The 21,630-nt window shown below is 40.7% G+C and overlaps 1 protein-coding gene across 2 annotated transcripts in view; it reads right to left on the bottom strand.

Moving 5' to 3' along the window:
* ZNF704 (zinc finger protein 704) overlaps positions 1-21,630 on the bottom strand; it is a 95,171-nt gene that overhangs the window by 10,708 nt on the left and 62,833 nt on the right. For both annotated transcript variants that reach the window (XM_040082219.2, XM_040082129.2), the window contains exons 4-8: positions 18,260-18,492; positions 14,621-14,721; positions 12,010-12,271; positions 7,241-7,345; positions 1,503-1,597 (exon numbers count right to left, since the gene is read on the bottom strand). In XM_040082219.2, the coding sequence (XP_039938153.1) occupies positions 1,503-1,597; positions 7,241-7,345; positions 12,010-12,271; positions 14,621-14,721; positions 18,260-18,492 (796 nt within the window). The remainder of the gene's footprint in view (positions 1-1,502; positions 1,598-7,240; positions 7,346-12,009; positions 12,272-14,620; positions 14,722-18,259; positions 18,493-21,630) is intronic.

Here is a 21,630-nt window from a genome sequence, read left to right as displayed (position 1 = left end):
GCCTTTCACGGGATTTGGGCTGTTTTCATTCCAGCCGGGAGCTGATGAAGCGAGAGACGCATGCATGGCCATGACTCCACCACTGTCAGTGACCAGGCCTTCTCCTTGCCTGCCTTCCACAGCTTCTGCAGCAGCAGCCAAGCCTGCTCCTCTGCTCCTGGGATGATCCCAGGAACATAAAGCCTTGACTTTAGCCAGAAACTAAACCTCGACTTAGTAAATTATACTTTAGCCACATGAAGTGCCAAGCTGTAATGGACGGTCCCAGCTGTTCTACAACACAGGCTAGGCCATGTCAGGCTAAAGTGCAGCAGAGCTGTGGTAAAAATATTTGGAACAGCTCAGAGCAGCAGATCTTGACCACCAGCAGGTATCAGCTATGCCAAAGCAGAGAAAAGCTACCAGCTCCCAACCTTGCTGGTCCTTCCTGCAGTTTGCTCTGAGCTCATTGACTGAAAAACAACAAAGTGAGCGGGAAGTTTTAACCCTTTCTCTCACTTGCAGCACATTTTTGTATGCACCTTCTCTGTGGTCCTCAAAGTCAGCAAGGTGGGCAGCACCTGCTTTTAAAGCTGTAACCAGTGTGCTGTTTTCCATCTTACAACAGCTCTCGAAAGATCACAAGTTTCGAAAATGATCCAAGTAACTGTTAAAATGGATTTCTTTTATTCAACACACAGCAAGACAGCAAACCTGAGGAGCAATGCTTCACCAAGCAATCCAACGTTCATTACTGCAATGCCATCTGTCCTGGCATCTTTAAATAAAGTAAATGTACCAATAGAACTGTTTAATACCTGTTTTACATGTTGCATGGCACACATGGGATTCCTCCCTTGCATACCCACACATTTTCTCATTACTGAACCTTAATTAATGGGCACAATCCATGAATTGAGAAGATCCCAAGTTTGGTTTGTAGCATATGCAATGATCTGAGAGTCATGAAGAAAATGAAAAGCATGAAATCTTCTTTTTGTCTCATTTTAGGGTACTGTCACTGTTAGGACTATGAGAAATAAGGAGTTTCTTTACTGTAAGAAATTTAGCACTACAGTCTGATTTTTTTAACCTAACTTTTTGAACACTTTTAAATAGATTCTGGTCATGTATCAGATATAACAGTAATGAATGCGGCTTATGTCTAGGAAGACAAGGCATAAAAAGCTTTGCCTTGATCTAATTTATTGTAAGACAATGTTTCTTATCGTTCACTCGAAGCCAAATACCATTCAGACTGAATGGTGATAAACACATAAGACAGTCCAGCCTTTCAGGGAAAAATGCAAAGTCAGACAGCTGAACTTTACCTTTGATGGTAGTGAAAATAAAAATAGGTTCTGAACGCTTACTCTGAAGAGCTCTAGCAAGAACCTGCCTGATAAGTGCAATCAGGGTTGGTGGTGGCCTTTTTCTGCCTCTCTGGTCACTGACAACTTATTAACTGAATGCCCTCCAGATTTGTGAGGCCGTGGTGTCAGCAGGAGGTAATGGTCCCATACCTCAAGCCAAATGCTACTCTAGGCGGTGATGCAAGAACTGTGTGGGACTGTTTCTGCTCTCCACTCCCTGCAGGACGATTATGGGTTGGTGAGACCTGTCAATACAGACAAAAAAGCTGCTTACAAAGAACATACACATATGAATGCAGTATAAATACTTTTTCCCAGAAAATGCAAATTATGCTGCATGGTGGCAAGGATATGCAGGAAAGGTGATTATATAACATACAACCGCAATTAAGCTGTAAGTCTATTTAGCATTAGGTAAATTGCATTAGTTTCTCTTTGTTTCCCTTCATTTCCAGTCACCCTCCTAGAGCAATCCAAAATACAGATCAGCATCACTGCAGGTTTTGTAAAAGCCAATACATTAATTCTTATTTAAAAACTCTGAATAGCTCTTAGGAAAACCTTCTCCAATTTAAGCAGAGGAAATAACCGGAAAAATAAACTGTCCTGTGCTGAGATCAATACCAATAATCTCCTACAAAATAAAGGGATTTCACTTGTTGCTCCTGTCTGTCACTTGGCGCTCTTTGTGGAGAGACACCCTCAGAGAAGATTTGTTTCAAGAGCACTTACAGTGGGGGCCCTCAAGGTTTAACAGTCAGGAAGGGCAATGCAGCCCTTCTGATCAAAGCTGCTAACAAGATGTATGTCCTTACTCTGCACAGTAAACCTTCTCAGCAGATGTCCTCTTTGTGAATGTTTTCAAGGGAAGGGTGTAGTTTGGTCTTCTGGGACTTTCCAATGAAGTCTGCTACATGAGCATGGGGCTTGGCGACATCATTCAAGCAATCACATGGCATAAAGCTTGGCCTTAAATAATACCTAAATTATTTTACTATGGTCTTATTTTGCTTCTGTGTGAAGGCCACGACCACTTTACATCTAAAATACCAAAAAACCCCACCAATTCTGAACACTCTCTTTTTTTTGTTGTATATTGAATGAAGCTTCATTTGGGCATCTAGTGCACAGTCAGCCTCCTGCTGCCAGGAACTGCAGACATGGTCATAGTGCTCTGCACTGCTGTGATTTTTCCCTCCTGCCCTTTTGAAGTTTTACAATATCTGGAAGAGAGGGAACTGACTGACCTCACTTGAAGAGAATTACCACATGCACTTTGATTTTTGATACAAAGTCTATTTTAAAGCTACTCCACAGTAGCAAAAAATTAATGCTTGTAATTGAGTGCAGACACTCTTTCAATTTTTATTCTTGGCTAGTAGCAAGAGAAATTTTTGATTTATCTGCCTATGTGCTTCACTCTCTGAACAAACTTAGACGATCACTGATACACAAAATATACCTCCAAAACCTGGAAGAAATTTCTCCTCTCTCTACCAGCTTACCATATTTTATACATCCAAAGACCTTGCTAGCTCCTTGTGTTCTATCCCTCCAGAATACTAAGGGCAGCTTGTTCTCTGCTACTTTTTTCCAAATTTTTATCAACCACTTTCCTTGTTTTACCTAAGAATGATACAAACACCGAAGATAAAATGCAAAGCAACAGCACTTTTGTAGTATTTGGCATTCACCAGACACTATACAGTTTCCCAGTCATTATCAGTAACCAGAGATTTCCAGTCATTGTGCTAGGGTTCAGAAACATTTTAAAAACCAGAAATTATTGTAAGTCTACCACTAGTAACTGACACTCAATATATTATCTGCTTGTCATTGAACAGAAGAGTATTTGGATGGCCTCCTATGTTATGTGCAATTATCTTGTTTACTTCCAAATGGAGATCAGGCTGAAGCAGTAATTGCAGCATGCAGACTCCTCCCTCACATTCTCCTGAGAGGATCTCTGCACGATGGTTCCACAGACTGGCACACCAAGGCAGCTACACAGCACCGAAGCTGAGCTTTAGTGTATTTTGATGGGCTTTGCAGCAGGTCTAAACAATAGCAGTCAGCTCCCCTCTGTAGGGAACACTATGAGCAGATTAAGGGCAAGCCCCTGAGAAGGCAATCCATGCCCTTAGAGACTTTTCATGTCTAATGCAGAGTAAAGTAACACTGTTTGTTTGAAGCAAGGACCTGGAGTTTCCAGTTACAACTCTTGGGGGGAAAATGTGGTTACAGAGAAGATTTGTGATCTTTAAACATCAGATTAGCAAAGATCTTGTCTGTTCAACCTTTTTGGGTCTTATGAACAGGCAGATATAAGTCAGAATCAGACGGCGAAGATCGTTCTGACATTCAGGAAGACTTTTACCCTACATTACATGGAAGTGGAACTACATGGTCATTATGTTAACTCCTACATAAGTCCAAGACATATGGACTTCACCAAGGCTCATCCCATTTGCATCATTTAATTCACTCTCTTCATGCATCCCTAGGGTGTGGCTGATCTACCCTCCTAATTCAGCCTCAATTGGTAGAACAATCAGTCTGTCCTTTCAGATTCATGCAGAGAACACCACCTCACAATGGCTCATAACCGTTCCAACGTACAACCCGTCACCTGCAAAGTTATCTTAGAAAAATGGTATGAAAAAGTGTATTTCCTAACTGCCTTGGAATCTAATCTATGCACGATTCAGAGCACAAAGGGCTTTGGAGGTTCCTCTAATTACAGAACCACACAATAACCTGAGTTGGAAGGGACACACAAGGGTCACCAAGCCCAACTCCTGGCCCTGCACAGGACACCCCCAAGAGTCACACCATGTACCTGAGAGCATTGTCCAAACACCTCTTGAACTTGGCCAGGATTGGTGCTGTGACCACTTCCCTGGGGAGCTGTTCCAGTGTCCAACCACCCTCTGGGGGAAGAACCTTTTCCTAAAATCCGAACTAAACCTCCTCTGACACAACTTCAGGCCCTTCCCTCGGGTCCTGTCCCTGGTCACCACAGATGGTGTGAATATTAGACCACAGTGCCTGCCCCTTCACTTCCCCTAATGAGGAGGTCGCAGATCGCATTGAGGTCTCCCCTCAGTCTCCTCATCTCCAGGATGAAAAGATCAAGTGGCACTGGCCACTTCTCCCTTATGACTACAAATAAATGCCTCTGTTTAGGTGTTGTGAATACTCCTGAACCTAGAGCAGCCACATACTGAGGCCAACTGATCCAGCAGCACATATGGGTTGCTTTGAGGTGCTCAGTTACTTGCTGGTAAGTACCCATATTCACAAAGGCCTTTCAGTGCTGCTCTGGCTAAAGACTTTCTGAAAACAAGGATTTAATGCAACTCATGGTGTTTGAACACCTCAGCTCCCAGGACAGAAAGCAGGAAGTGCTCAATGTCATTGAAATTCAGTGTCCATAGGAATGAACGAGGGAAACACTACAGTATGTGTCAAAAAAATAAACGTGAAAGGAGACTATATTGAAAATGTGTGGACCTATGCACTTTTTCAAATCTGTACCTAACCTTTTCCTGCTCAGTGGTTTGTCCAGGACAGAAAACTACTTCAAAGCTATTTTAGAAAACAGCTGCTTAAATAAAAGGGTCAGGCAAAAAGTAATGGTTTGGACGTACTCTCTGAGATTCCCTTGGATGCTACAGATTTGTGTCTCATCTCAGGGACCACACGTGTCACAACTGCGTGAATTTGTTATGCAGGCTCTGTCGCACAGTCTGGCCTTAAACAAACCCCATCAGAGAAGGAGAAAGTCTGAATGTGGGTGATGTACCTACACTCAGTGTCAGGATGGGAATTGCCAGACCCCTGATTTTGTAAAGCAGTATCTAATTTACTTTGAAACAGAAATAAAACTTTAATTTAACATACAGGTATTGAACATTAATTTGCATTTGCACCCTCACTTACTGCACATAATTTTTCATTGCAGGCAAGCCTTTGTAATTCATAAATGATCACACCGATGACCATGTAGTCTAATGTGTGCAAACCTGCAAGATTTTTTTTCTTATTATTATTTTTTCTTTGTTAAACAGCCTAAAAAATGTTATTAGAGCTATAATGGCAGTTCACACGGTTCCCTGAGCAGTTTATAATTCCGCATCACTGCTTCCCCGGATTTTTGTTTTGGGATTACTTTCAAATTGTACTTAAATCATTGCCATCTCCATCAAATTCTCTGAAAGTGATTTAGCATTTCTTAAATTCTATTGAGAACTCTCCACTCTCCAGCCACAGATCAGCGTTGTTGCCGGAACAAGTAAACTCGACGCGTACGTGTCTAATCCTGTCCTCTTAAATGTCTGATTTACAATGTGACTAATTGCATTTTTAGATTCCCAACACTCTTGGCATCAGTTTCTGCTACTCCACAAAAGGAGCCAGTTTCGTAATTACTCCGTATCAACCCCATTGTTGGGAAATCAAATTCTCAGGGAACTTTGCGGATAGCACACTCTGTCAAGGCACTCTTGTTGAAATTGCTGCCAGCATGATGTCTTTCACTGTTAGTTGTTCCTTGATGGAATTTAATAAATATTCATTGGCAGAGCGCAGTGTAATTGATTCAGTCACTTTCATTTTTATCAGCTCTGCAGGATGCCACAGCCTCTGCAGAAAATCTCCAAGATTTGCCAAAGGTTGACAGTAAGAAGCTTTGGAGATTCACTTGGTGAAGAGAAGGAAGGGAAATAGTATCTCTTATCGCCTTGTCTAATATTCACTGTCAGGGGAAAAAAAAGCTATATGGTTCTTTGGATGAGCAACGTGCCTTATATAGCACACTTTAAAAATTCATAAATTCATAAAGTGTAATATTAAATGAGATGTTATGATATCAAAAAGGTTTATGATTAGAGAATATCAATTTATCATGAAAACAATGCTTTCCAATAAAATGAAGACACCTTTCATTAATATTTATTTATATTCATCATAGAGAAGATTTCCCATTACTCATAAACAGTGATTTGCAATTACTTTCAGAAGTCCCCACACCAGACACTATAAGCTGAATCCCTTGCAACTCTTCGTAAAGGTTTTTCATTCCCCCCCACAGTACCACACCTACACTGTGGTACATTTAGAATCACTGTAATTCTCTGTTTAAGCAAGTATCACATTTCTGCAGTCCTGTTGATGCCTTAGGATTTTAGCATCAGTGTTCATAGAATTAGGCCCTGTACACCAGCTTTTTTGAAGAAGGGTCAGTGCTGAATTTTCATCTAATACATCCTCATTAAAGAGCTGTCAAACTGCAATATGTATTACTAACAAAATAGGTATAGAACACATTTTCTGTATAAAACAACATTTTCCAGGTATCAGTAGGGGCTGCATACTTTTAGCCTCCTAAAATGGGACTTTGCATTTCATTATATCATTTCTTTCACTTGCCTTTCAAAAATGCTTCATCTTCAGAGTTCATTTAGGTAACAGCCCCACTGCCTGAATCCAACTGGCCTGTTAGCATAACCATCACCAGGCTGATTTTCCATCTAGTTTTTAATGAAATCTCTTAGTGGCATGAAAAAGAAGCACATAGTGACAGGCTCTGCATCTACCAGAATGTTCTTTCGTAAGCATATAGTTTAAAAAATATATACTATAGATACTTTAGATTCAATTGTCTGCTTGTAGACACTGATGCAAAAATAATCTAACTGCACTGATAAAGAGAGCTACAAAGGTGTTAAAAACAGCCATGCTGGCGAACTCAGACACATGTTTAATTTGTTTCTTTTTGGTATCTGTTACATCACATTTACTTCCATAATTACACACTGTGAAACAATGCAAAAAAGATCTAAACCCCCCTTTTTATCCCTTTCTTTCCTTTTTTGATGTGTACTTACTGGAATGCCGGTGAAGGTAACTGGAGGCGACTGCCAAGAGATGCTAAAACTACTGCCATTGGGAGTGAATTTTGCTGACCCTGGAATGTTCACCGGAGGAGTGGCCTGTGTGAAGAGAAAGTATTATTCCAGCAAGAAGAACCATTCCTCTTCCAAAGCATTTCAAAGATCTTTCATATCTTGAAATGGTAAATCTGTGAGAGATTTTCCAAGGTATTAAAAAACTCTGTGGTGACAAGCATTTTACCCTTGTGAGAGGGACAAACATGGATAAGCTAGTAAGGAAGGGAAAGAGATATATATATATATACACACACACCCCACTGTTCCTAAACCTTGTTTAGAGACAGATGATTGCTCTCTAAAGAATCCATAGAAAACCCTTAAGAGCTAGATCTGTTAAAAAAACAGACAAAATCAAATGTCACATACAAGTAACTTTTAAAATAATGCCAGCAAGAAGCAAAAACTACTGATCACCTGTTCCACAGTGATAAACAAGGCCATACTTAAACCCATGGCAGTTGTTTTACACAGTTTTAGTGTGGATAGCAAGGCTCCTTGGATTGAAGCGATTAACAGTAACTGTTGGCCACGTCTCATCGGACAAATGTTAAGAGTCATCCCAATTAAAACAGTTTTTCCTGTTAAAAACAAGGAGCTGTAAATCATACTTTAGATTCAAAATACAGCTCTTGAAATACTAAGCTAAAGCAAGTATTTGAAGGACTCCTGGGCTCCTATGTTCTTCCCATCCAGGCTGTAATACCCAGTGCTGCCCTGGGGTGCAAGTGTGATAACTGAGCTTAGACCATTGAGCATTTTTCATCTTGCGCCTTTCCTTTGGTTTTCTCACTGGGTTATAAGCTTCTATGAATTCTTCCCTGCCTCTTTTTGAATTCCATTTAATTTTCAGAATCATGAAATTCATAGTTGTGCAGCTACCCTGCGTAGCAGGAATGTGAGCAGCCAACATGAACAAAGGCTCACTTTGACCCTTGAATTTCAAGCTGTCACCACAAAAAAACCCTCCTTGGTTTAAACTTATGAAGAATTTGCTAAAATGAGTTTTCACTTCTGCCTTTCAGTTGACTGTACATGACAATAACACCACACACTTATTTAAGCAGTGTTTGTGTTTGGGGCTGCTGAAATTGTCTCACTGCTTCAGGAAGAGAGTGCTTCCTTGAGCCACCAGGCAGAGAGCAGCGATGACCAACTACAGTCTGATAGACCCCATTAAAGATAACCTTCCAAGTAAACAAGGGCTGAAGCAATCCCCTAGAGCCCTTGCAGGAAAAGGAAAGTGAGACCACCAGATGCCTCTGTGTACAGAGCAATGCTGTGCAATGCAACTGCAGCACACAGGCTGCCAAGCTGCTGACAGCTCCAAGAGAATCCACAAAGACACACAGAGCAAACATCCACTGAGCTCCAAAAAATATAAACACCTCTCTGTAAGGCATCAAGAACAATTTGGCAACTTCAGATGGTACCAGTAGTTCTTCATCATAACCCTGTTCAAATGGGAAGGAGTGAATGACCACAGAGCTTCAGACAGAAAGAAGTGGAGAGAGCTGGATGAGCAGAGAGACAGCACTGCCTCTGCTCAGCATCCCACAAGGACGGCAGATCAAACCCAGGGTCAGCACAGCAACTTCCTCAGGTATTTGAGTAAGACCTGGAAGGGAAATCCTAGGTGCTGCAAGAGCCCACCTGTAGTTCCTCTGTAGTTAAATTTAACAGGTACAGGCAATAGTTTTGTGAAGAAACACAAAGTTTAAAACTGATGTGATTTGTAGTTGCTTAAAATACCTTAGTGCTCGATTCCTTTTTCTCAGTACCTAAATATCTCAGACATGATGAGACTTAGAGAGTCAATCACCTTGTCTATCACCTGCTTCTCAGATGTGCATCTTTGCTCATCAAGCTTTTCCAGGTTAAGATTTTAGTCAATCTCTTCCATAAAGTAAGCAACTATGACATTACAACCAACTGAAGAATTTCTAAAACCCAACCTCAATATGCTTAGAGATGTCCATTTAATTACCAATCAAAATATATTAATAATTTGTATTTATCTATTTATTTCTGACAATAAATAAATAGATAAATAATTACAATTTGTCCCTTCTATCTGAAATAGCCCGTGCTCATCCTCCCTTCTCATGCTTGTCTCTTCACTCTCTTCCCAGGCAGCAATTCCATCCTCTTCTCGTCCCTTGCTTTGCCTGAGGTATCAGTCCCAGGGCTGGAGAGGTTGCCCACGTCCTCCCTGCGCCCTTTCTACTTCTTCTGGTTGGAGCTACAATTTGGCTGACCAGAACTCTAACTCAGGATTTCAGCTGAAGTCATATGGGGGTCTTGCATAATGGCATTAAAAAACCCCTGTCTCTCCTAGATATTTCTTATCCAAGAGAGCTGACTATTTTTTTACCCCTCCACAGCTCTGTTGTTGTTGGCTCATGGTCATTCTGTGCTTGATTAATGAACATAGATTTTATTCTTACAAAATTTTCTAACTACCCTAGTTTATAGCAGAAAAATCTCATTAGTTCCTTAGATACAGGAGTTTGTATGTTCTGCCATTAAACTGCATCCAAAACCTATTATTCTTAAGATCACCCAGTCATGTAAGCCTGATCTATAACGCCTGTACTGCTGACGTCTCCCAAGTTTGTTATCAGCGATGTTTATTATAGTATTTGTGTATTAACAAAATGATTTAAAGAAAGTGAGATCGTGGCCAAGAACAGCTTTTCATTTAACTCCACTAATGAGATTCAAAGGCCCTTTCAAAATAACTCACTGCTGTTCTCTGTGACTTTCCAGCTCCTTTTCCTACACTAAATTTAATCTCTTGTTTAACAACTACTGCCTGTATGTTTTAAGATCAAATGCTCTCCTTAAATCCAGAGGGATTTGTTCTTTTGCTTCCTATGTTGTTCTAGCACCATCTTTCTCTGGGGTTCCCCCAGAGCAGTTTGCCTCCACTGCTGTACTTTCCAGAATTCCTTCAATTACTCTTCTAAATCATTCCTCACCCATAGGACTGGGTCAGGGAAGAGCATCACTTCCTCACTTTCCTCATATCTTTCTCACTACAAGTAGACTATTTGATCTTCTCCAGTCATAGAGGAAATGGCAATTAACAGATCCCTTTAGGATTCTTGCAACTGAGTTTTGGGTTCTGTATTTTTTTCCCCCTTTTTTTAAACAGGAATCCTGTTATTGTGACGCACAATATTCAGCCTCCCTTATCCAAGTTCCTTGAGCTGCTCCCAATGAAGTAATCTCCACTTCCTAGTCTGGCTGGTGATATCTGAATCCCCACCCTGCCTCCTGGCCTTTCTTACAGGGCTGAAGGGATCTTGGCAGAGGATGCCACTGACTTTCTCTACAGAAGCCACTTCCTTTGCCAGGCCAGCCGGAATGCCTGAGCAGGGACCCTGCCTCCTGCTTCAATTAGCAAGCTGTGAACAGTGTGGACTGTGTCACTCCTCACTGATGAAATTAAGCACTGAATCCAGAGCAACCTGAAAAGCCCACAGGGCTCAGGCACTTGTAGTCTTGTGTCATGGAATACATCAATTCAAATCCAATTCAAGGACTTTAAACACTTCAATTAGGATCTCCTTAGGCAAATGCTCTACTCAGAGGTTGCTTGCAAAAAAGGGCTGAGTGGGACTCCAAACAGCAGGGCAGACTGCCATGACTGCAAATCCCAAATGAAGCAAAACTTGTCATCAACTTAGACTTGTTGCCTCACTCTCTGAGGCAGGGCTTTAAGCTACTCTGAGAAGCAAGTCTTTCGCCTGGCTGGTTTTGTCAGTCCCCAGGTTGGAATGCTACCTGACGCAGCTTCCATCTGCAATACCAAGCTTCCACCCATGCTTTTCAACATGCATGAAAGTCAAAAACAAGCCTGTGAATTCTCTGGAGCTCCCTCTGACCTTTTAGTAGGTGTGTTCCAAACACACCACACAAATTTTATCTGCACTGCTATATATCATAGTTATTGCATCTGATAATTTTAACAGAGTTCAGTTCTCCAATGCCTACGCATGTCATGGACCAAACTACTTCAAAGCCTCTATTTCTCTTTTCTCTTACGGTATTCAGACCAAAACATGTCAAGTTTTAGTGCAGTTTTATAATTAATGCTTTCTGTAGAAATTTAGCTGAAACATTTTAGGACAGCAGTTTTTGCCATTTGAAAGCATCACCTCCAAATGGAGGAAGATACCATATTTTCTTTTTCATTCTTCCTGCTCTATTTCACAACTGCAAACTGACATCTCACACTGTACAAAAAGAGGAAATTAATTGTTTCTCTCATCCTTTGAGTACTTGACACTTCAAGCAGGACTTGTACTTGTTCAATAAAAACAGAGCTAAAATGAAGACTCTGGATGGGAAATTTTAAAATGCATGGGGAAACCCCATCTGAGCACGTCACCTTGAGTACTCATCATGGTCAGTGAAAATTGAACTGATGTAGACAGCTGTTGACAGATCAACCCTTCTCAACCTGAAGTATGCACTTACGTATGGTTGGATAAATAGCACCCCAAAATCCACCAGCTCTGGCAGGGACATAGACAAACAAACAATGACCTCAGAAGAATACTTCTTAGTTTAAATGAAAAAAATTCCTTTGACTGCTCTGAAAACCTTTCAGCCCATTAAAACCCAGACACTGCGATGTGACATTTCCTTACACATTAGTGACACAGTGTAATTGCTGGAGCTCACAGCACTGCTGTTACCTGATAAGCATGGTCCGTGTGTACGAGGTAGAGGTTGGTAGGAGCTGAGCGGCTCAGAGGTGTCATCAATTTAGTCTCGGTTTTGGCACAGGAAGTTTCAGGACGGATTGCATCTTGGGTGGGAAAGGAAGGAGGAGATGCTAAAGATGGAGAGACTGGGGAAAGACTGCTTAAGCCATCAGCTACTGAGTCCGTGTTGAGCCTGATTTCTGTATAATAAAAATCTTCCTCTCCATCACTGTAGTCAGACTCTCCTACACGTCTGTATCAAGAGAAAGAAGTAAAAATTGATTGAAAGCAAGAACCCCAAGGTAAATTTTAAGTTCTAGATGCATGAGCGAATATATTCATATTGTCAATAAATTAATATTTGCAGTTTCAACCCTTCCAACTTTATTTGCATTCTGACTGCAGATAAGAAGAAGAGGAAAATCATCTAATCTGAAGGGAAAAGAAGTAGGAATTACTTTTTTCCCTTCTCTGTGTTATTCTTGACAAATTCTTTCACCTTGGAGTAGACGTTTGACTCCTTCAGATCAAGTATCAGCTTCTCACTTGTAACTATTGTAAAGTTAATAATGCACTCTGTCTTTGAAAGTCACAGCAATGATAACAGACACAGGCAAGATATACTTCACTCATGTTACAGCAAACAATATGCAATCTTATCAGAAGTTACTAAATTATACCAAACATAGTTATGGCTGCCATTCACCATAACTTTCTGTAATGTAACGGAAGAATTTGCTAGAAAACAGTCTCACCATGCAAATCACTCAGACACAGAGAAATCACTCCTATGGGCTGGCTTGCCACAGCCAGGACTTTCTAGTCCTGCTCTCCAGAAGCAGACTTAGTGAAGGAGGGCAAGTAGGAAGTTTAATTTCCTGAAAATTTAGTCTGATGTGCATTTGAGCGTAAATGCTAACACTGGAGCAACCCAGTCAAAGCAGTAGATCCCAGGAGGCCACACGTTGTCTTGAAGTCCAAACCAGAACTTGTTGAGAGAACATAGGTCCAGCAGGTTTGAAAGTCTCTGTCAGAAGTACCATCCATCAGAATGCAGCCAGTCACTCACCAAAACTACTCCTTCCAGAAAAGTTTCCAACTCCAGCAAATTCCAGAAAAGTTTTGCTATTTCCTTCTCCTTCTCCCATACCACAAAGAGGGCGTCCCCATAATATAAAGCACAAACTAACATTCCTAACTGCATTTTGAGAGAGATTTTCTCTGTTTCCCACAGCCTTATCTTAAGCCCACTGGTAATTGCTGATCTCTTCAAGACCAGCCTGAGCTCCAGATCTTTCTTGTGGTGGCTTTAATTTTTAAGCTGTGGGTAACACAGACCTGGAGAACAGAGATGTATTTTCAGGTGAAGACTGTGAGTCCCCACTGTAATTATAAATGAGACAGGTACATAACTCAGTGAATTGCACAGGAGAGTTCAGTTGCAAACTAAAGCTCTGAAACAAACTTGTGTCCTAAAAGATTCATTTACTTTTGCTTCTAGTCCAAGTAACATACATGCGTGTCCTGGTTTTGTCTGGGCTGGAGTTAATTTTCTTCCAAGTAGCTGGCACAGAGATGTCTTTTGGATTAGGATGAGAAGAATGTTGATAACACAATGATATTTTAGTTGATGCTGAGCAGTGCTTACTCTAAATCAAGAACTTTTCAGCTCCCCATGCTGCCAGCGAGGAGGCGCACCACAAGCTGGGAGGAAGCATAGCGAGGACAAAGGGATATTCCATACCACAGGATGTCATGCTCTGTAAATACACACTGGAGGGAGTTGGCTGGGAGGTGCTGATGACTACTTGGGGACAGGCTGGGCATTGGTCAGCAGGCGGTGAGGAAATGTAATGTGCATCACATTTCTCTTCAGTTTTGTTTCTCTCTCTCTCTCCCCTTTCCTTACAAGTAATAGAGTCATTAGTATTACTATTATTATCAGTTATTATTATTATTATTATTATTATTATTATTATTATTATTAGTGTTTTGTTTAAGCTGTTAAACTGTTTTTGTCTCAACCCATGAGGTTTACTCTTGGGAAGGGGATACTGAGTTAACAGCTTTGTGGTACTTAGCTGCCAACTGGGGTAAACCATGACAACATGCAGCTCAGTTTCCTTTTATCTTTAGGCTTCTTATGTGGTTTGTGGTTCTGGTGGGTTTCTTGGCATTAACATTTCTTTTGGCATTAATTCAGCTCAGAACTGGCACAAGCACATGACCTGATGTGAAACAAAGCTGAAAAGTATTCACACAAGACCCTGAACCTGTCTACCACAGAGTGTCAGCCCGGATGTGATGTGCAGACAGCACATATGATGTAGTGGCACTGAGTTGTGCAGCTGACAGGGAAGTGCAGTGTGACCTCGAGCTCCATTTGACCTTCTAGCAAAGTTGACAGAATTTCAAGAAAGAAAGTGCCTCGCTGTTGGAATAAGAGCTCATTCACCTTGATAGACTATTCTGTAATTTCCTCACAAACACAGGGACATGAGGCAGAGAAGCCAAGGACAATCCAGTTCATCTCTCCAGCCAAGGGCAATTGCTCCTCTTCTATACCAAACTCTTTAGAGCCCCAGAAAGACTGTTCTCTTACCCAAGGTGAATGGTCCGTATGTGTTTCTGAATCCCTGCAGCTGTGCTCAGTACCTTCCCACAGTTCTTCCACAGGCATTTGAACATCACCTTCATGGAGTTCTGAAAATTATGAGTAAAGCAACATTAGTTGTATGGAAGTTGTAGGGATATTAGGAAAAATTTCTTCCCTGAAAGGGTTGGCAAGCACTGGAACAGGTTGCCCAGGAAAACGGCTGAGCCACCAACCTTGGAGGTATTTAAAAGACTTGTAGATGTGTTGCCTGAGGATATGGCTTAGTACTGGACTTTGCAGTGCTGGGTTAAAGGCTGAAAATTTCTGTGACTCTGTAATTCTATGAAGGCAGAAAAAAAACCCCAAACTACCCAAACCAGATAAACAGTTACAAAACACTGTGAAGATTCAGAGCCTTTGACTCGAAATTCGTAATGATCTAATAATCTCTTGTCAAGTGTGTCAGCCTACCGAATTCAAGAGAATCCAGTGAAAAGCTGCAGGAGCAGCTTGTGACAAAACTTTACCTCTCTCTGTTCACTGGCAACACTATTCCATTTTTAAGTTTCAGCTCCTCCACTAAGGGAGGTAGATGATATAAAAACTTCCGATACCTCTTTCAAAAAAACCCTGATGAGGACTTCTCACTTAATCCAAGCCACCTTCTAAAATAAAGGTCTTTCCAAAGCAAGCTCGTATGAATGTTTCTGCTCATGATATTTACAGCACAAAAAAATATTGTGCCAGAAAAACACAGCTTCTGATATGTCAGTATTTGCCATGAGCTGGCACAACCTGCTTTTGTTTCACTCAGAAGCTGCTGTGGACCTCACTCAGACAAGAGAATGAGAAGTTATCCATCTGTGTTCAATATTAAAAAAAAAAACCACAGGTATAATTTAATTTAAATATTCTTTTTATATTCTTTAATATAACTTCATTGATCCCCACTGAATTTTCATGGATTTAGAGCACAGCTAACAAGGCTATCACTAGGCCAATCTTCAACATTTTGAAGACTTTGGAGAAAAGTAGTCATAAAACAACACAGATGTTAGAAACTAGAGATATTTAAAAGCTAATTTTAATTTTGTACCGTTTAAATAGCTTGTAATTCTCAAAAATAATTTTCTCTATTATTACAGAACACATTATTAAAATGACGAAGAGCAACAAAATACTGTATTATTATTATATAATTTTAGTTACATATAAGATTAAATTAATATATTCATATAAAACTCAATTAAAAAAAAAAAAAGTGGGTAGAACAAGCACATCTTTAGGGTTAAGTACATTTCACTGTGCCGTGAAGAAAAGATGACTTGGCACTTTCTTCAACATGGATGCTTTGGAACTGCATGCCAGTAGATGGTTTCAGCATTTGCTAGAAGGATGATGATTAGAATATAACTTAAACAAAAAAAATCTCAGCTGATGGGCTTTTTAAAATACAAGCTGATTGTAGTAGCATGTTCTGTAGCTCCCTGCAGTCTAACATCTCCTGTTTTAAAGTATGAATGTATAGGGCTTTGAGATCTGAGGTACCTGATCATACTAGCAGTATGAAAACTTCTACTATGGAATAAATTGCACATAAATTGCCTATTTTTTTCATTTGATAATACAAATATCAGTCAAATAGATAAAAAACACTTTCTCTTTACTCAAATTAAATATAATCCATCTAGCAATTCTGATTCATACTTTTCTTACTTCCATAATATAATACTAAATACTATTATCAGCTCAAAACACACAAAATCAACCACCAACTATGTCAACAAGATGAAGGCCATGTTTATAGCTGACATCCTAGGAATTCCAATGTGACATAATAAACACCATATAAGTCTTTATGAACAGAGAATGGTTTAACATCCATCCCCAGTTTGATGGTTAAATCAAGTCTCCTAGCTCCACTGTGGTTTTGGATTTATTGTCAGTGGTAGGAGTTTGCAAATATCCATGCACTTTTAACATAATAAAGTGAAAGCTCACTCAATAGAAATAAAGAACATGCTTACATTTCTTCCACTTCCTTTCTAAAAAATACCTATTCAGGCTTAATGTTTTGTCTAAGAAAATAATGGAATATAAATGGTTTGGTGAGGAATAACTACCTTAGAGGAAACTTTTAAGCAAATAGTAAGGTTACCAATCACTGTATTTCTAGGTTTACTCCTGACTTTTGCAGCCCTGAAGATGAAATAACCTGAACATTTTTGTTCAGTTTCTAAAGGTGCTAACTTGTACTCAGAAGAAGTACCATGCTGCAGCCAGAATAAAGAACAAAACCTACAGGAAAGGAAGTTAATTTATAAAACCAAGTTTGGCATGGAATGTTACTGTTTATCTAAATAAAACATTTGCCATACAAAGCAAAATCCCTGTGAACCAGAACAGAGAGTGTAATAGACCCGTGGCGGGTACATAAATAGAAATATTTGAAAGCAACTTAGAAAACAATAAAGATGGCAGCTGCAAACCCATCTGTCTCAGCTGAGCAGTAAGAGTGGTGCTAATAAGATGAAGGTTAATCAAGAAGTAAAAGGCAAACTGCGACACTTTTGCACTCCCACTCCTGTCCCACACGCCCCCAAATGGTCTCTCTGTTTAGTGCAATGCTCAGCTCCAGCTTCTAAGTTATCATAACAAAGGCGTCCTCCAAAATACTTTTTTCCTTCTTAGCAAGATGCACAAACATTTTCACCCCTTTCCCACGAACATTTTCACCCCTTTCCCATGGGTCAGCCTCTGGAGCAAGAGGATAAATCTGAACAGGTTTAAACAATCATTAAAACTTCTTCCTGCTGGTGATGAAGCAATTAACTGTCTCAGACTGAGCCAGAAACAAGTTCACTAAGGGAATAAATTCTCTGTTTTTTCTCCTTACAAAAAGCTCTTTTACATCTTGCTATGTAAAATCTGTCCTGTTGTGTTGGGAGATAAGGAAATTTGGACTAGTGCCATCTCTTTGTTTTCTTTTTCTTCCAGAGAAGCTTCCTGGCTAGCAGCAGTGCTTTTCTGGGGTTAGTTTTGGACCTTTTTTTTAATGTCATGTTTTATTTAGCCTGCTTTTGCATTCCAGGATAAATTTGGGGATAAATTTGGCTAACGCTAATACTATATCAAAAGCCATTGGGTTTGAGCTCTTTCTCTCCTTTTTTCACTCCATATGTTTGTACAGAGAAACCTTGACAGTATTTAGGTATCTGACATGCTGTCAGACAAACAGCACTTTCAGGGAACAAGGAGTATTAAGGCCATAGTCAGTTTTTGTGATGACATGTAAAGGCTGCCTGTTGCATCCTGCACACAGAGAATTTGTCAAAGTAGGACAGAAATCCCTTGAATGGCCAGAGGCAACACCTTCTGGAAATCACTCTAGTGTTTTCTGAGCAGGAGGCTCTGTAGCACCTCACCATCTGGCAGGAAATATGTGGTGCTGATGGCAGCATGTGTGTCACAGGAGGTGACCACGTTGAATGAGACACAGTGACTAGGCGAAGTCCCCATGTTAAATGGATGCCAAGAAAGGATACACGAGCAGAGGTATTTGGGTGACCTGTTCCTTTCTCACAACAAAATAAGCCTACCAACATCCTATCTACCCATGGGTATGGAATTTAACACGAGGCTAACCTTTCTCTTCCTAGGAATAGGTTCATCGAAGAGAAGGTTGCTTGTTTCACCTTCATCAATACCATCATCTGGCTGGGAAGGTGTCCGAAAAGCTTTGAAGCTATCAGCTGACAGAGGTGGAGATGGGGTGGATGGGTTGGACTGGTCACTGGGAGCGTTCCAGCTCCAGTATCCACTGCTGCTGGTACTAGAAGGCACAAATCCTCCTTCTTTCCAAGATCCATTCAGGGATTCTGTCAAGAACAACAAAAGTGATTACTACAACAGTATCGCCGTGATAGGGCCAAGGAGCTCTTTTTTCTAAGGTTTAGATGCCATGTTGGTAATCAGCTGCACATTCAGTAAAGGAAGTGAAAGCACTGGATGCAGAGAGGACAACCATATCTAACCCACTGTACACACATTACATATTCCATACTTGATTTTTGGTTTTTTTTAAACAAACAAACAAACAAACAAAAGCAGCTAAAAAGAAATTTGAAAAGATAACCTGCTCTGAAGTATAAACAGCAATAAACTGTCATATATTGCATGCATGATTTAAGGAAAACATTTAAACTGACCTTTAAAGGTCCCTGAAAACCCAAACTATTCTATGATTCTAAATACATCCTCAACTTTCAACAGGAACACATGACTCTGGTGCAGCACCAAAGCAAGCTCCAAGCCACTGTAGGGCCAACAGGAGATCTACACTCTGAGCCCCAGAACACTAAGCAGATCCACAAAAACACGACCATCTTCCCAGTACTAAAACACCAAAGAAAACCATAGTTACACTCTGTGTTATTATAACCTCTCAATACACACGCCTCTGCCTAATCTGAATCTCTACATGAGGTGGCATGTATCCCTTGGGATATACCGGTGCACAGGCACTGGGTTCAGCAGTGGAACACACAGACACAGATCACCTCCACACCTACTCTCTGGAGGAACTGCCTCCTGGGTGCTGCAGCTCCCCTGACGTGACACTCGAACTAACAGCTTACACTGCTCAGCACCATGGGTGGGAGTACCAGCACTGCTGTGCAGTCTGAGGCACAGCTTGAGCCATGCTTTACATGCAGAGGTCCTCAGGCACCAGATGCTGGCATGTCCCTCTCGCCAGTCCCTAAAGGGCTTCTGGCAGCAGAGGAGTATGTAGGTCATCAGCTCAGTGAAGGCACGGCCTGAGCACATCCAGGGTGCAGCCACAGGCAGCTCTGCCAGAAGGCTCAGGTTCTCACAGGGCTTGGGCAAATGCACAGCGACTGTTTAGGTGCAACTTTTGCCCTAACTCAGGCATTGGCAGCTTTTCCCAATGACATTGGAGGTGCCTGAGTATTGTGCAATATCTGACTTTGGAGCTGGCAAGCAAAGAACATCTTATCAGCTCATGAAACAATATTTAAATGTGAGACAAGTCCTCTCAAGCCAGTGCCTGTCTTTAAAAGATCTGCAGAAGTCACTCCTTCATTCCTTCTCAATTTCTTACAGATAAAATTTAACTAATGATATGGCCGAGAAAGTGAGCTATCAAAAGCTTACCCCCAAACCAAAGAATTTTTGGATTTTTTCTCCTAATTTAGTTGGTTTTGGACAAAATCCTTAATGACTAACATCAGCTGCTCAAAAAAACCAGAACACAGTGCCCTCTTGAGTAAACAGCAGTACTGATTTATTGATCAGGACCGCACAGCACTAACAGAATTGATCCTCTCCCTCCACCCCTCCCACCTCCTCTTTGGAAAAGGACATACCTACACATTTCTGGTAGCTCCCAAGTTAACATATGAAAATGTCATGTTTTGTCTCATGATTACAACCTTCATCTGACTGTAATGAAGGTAGGTTTTGTTTCTTTTAAATATTTGGTACTTCAGCCTTGCGCCAAAGCAAAAAATACATCTGGTATCAACTTGTGACCTTAGCATAAAATTTCCATGTCTTCAGAAAATCAAAGGAAAACTCTTTCAACTGCTACTTTCTGACACTGTTATGGTGGTAGTTTGTATTCTCAGTGTTTACAACTTCTCTTCACCTTGCTGAGAAAGAGATGTAAATCAAGAACATTTTTTAAGTAGCGTGGAAAAGACTTAATGAGGTTGACAACAGGAAAAAACCAAACATTGGTTCTCACTCATACTAACAAATCTGTCAATATAAAGTTTAATATATAAATAAATGCAACTTACTCTTATTTTGGGGCTCTTTTCACATTGCTGGAGTAGCGTGAAAGAGAACCAGACCAAATATTATTTAGCTGCAGAGAAACAAGGGCCAAACTCTGATCCAGTTTACATGGGTGATCATTCCCAGGAATTCCAGCACAGATCTGACTTTAATATTAATGCTGATGCTATTTTTTTTTACTTCTAGGCAAAATTCCATTTGTTTTAACAAATGTTCCTTTAATTATACTGCTATTTATTGCCCTTTTTTGGAAAAGCATGTAGAAAAAACCTAATCACTAATTCATTTGTTGCTTGTATTACTAGGATCAGAGCCTAGCCTTGCAACACCAAATAAGCTTTAAATTATCAAGTCTTTACGCTTCTATTTAAGTCTTCAGTAAGCCTTGACTAAGGTAAAACTAAAATATTCAGGAAGAAGGTGCCCAAAACCAGCTTTGAAATCTTCTCTGTGACTACTGAAAACATGTGAATTATTTTTCAGGCTAGTCTTGCCAGATTTTGGGAAACAAGCAGACAAGCTAGATGAAGAAATATCAAAGAGCACTCAGACTATGCTAAGAAATATCAAAGGCAGTTAAAGACCCACCATTTGCCCATTAGCAATTCAAAAGGGCTTGTTTGGAAGATCTTTCAACTGACAGCTGCAGCTAATGTGCACTGCTGCTCCTGACAAGTGTCACCTGCTCACACTGTCTAAGGTGGCAGAAAATGCTTCACCCACAGCACAGCAGCTCCCCAGGACAGGGATGCAGCAGGGGACGTGTGTGTGCCTTGGCCACACCAAATCCCTGTCCCTGCCTGCCACATCAAGCACACATGCATCTTCAGCTGCGGTTTTGTGTGTGAGCTGAGCAGCTGGAGAGCAGGTGTGCTTTTACCCTTCCGCTGGCCTTTCCCAGGGGCTGCCAACATCCTGTCCTGAGGCGTGACAGTCACCAGGGATGCCACTGCCTGAGGCTTCCCAGGGCTTCTCAGAGCAGTAGCACTCCAATGAACACTTCTGGCTTTCAACTGGAAAGCACATGAACAAAGGGCATGGGTGTTCACAGCCAAAATTCCAACTAAAAGGATAAAACTTACATTTTCTGAAAATAAATGGACAACCCACAGCATTGACATTTGCTACAAAGTAATTTAAGAACATAATTCAGTGGAGAATGCCTGTTCCCAAGAAGAAAAGCAAGTATTCCTCAG

Source organism: Hirundo rustica, chromosome 1 (genome assembly GCF_015227805.2).
Source record: "Hirundo rustica isolate bHirRus1 chromosome 1, bHirRus1.pri.v3, whole genome shotgun sequence".
Lineage (NCBI taxonomy): Eukaryota > Metazoa > Chordata > Aves > Passeriformes > Hirundinidae > Hirundo > Hirundo rustica.
The sequence above is the reverse complement of the archived record's forward strand: the minus strand, read 5'-3'. Positions and strand labels throughout refer to the sequence as shown.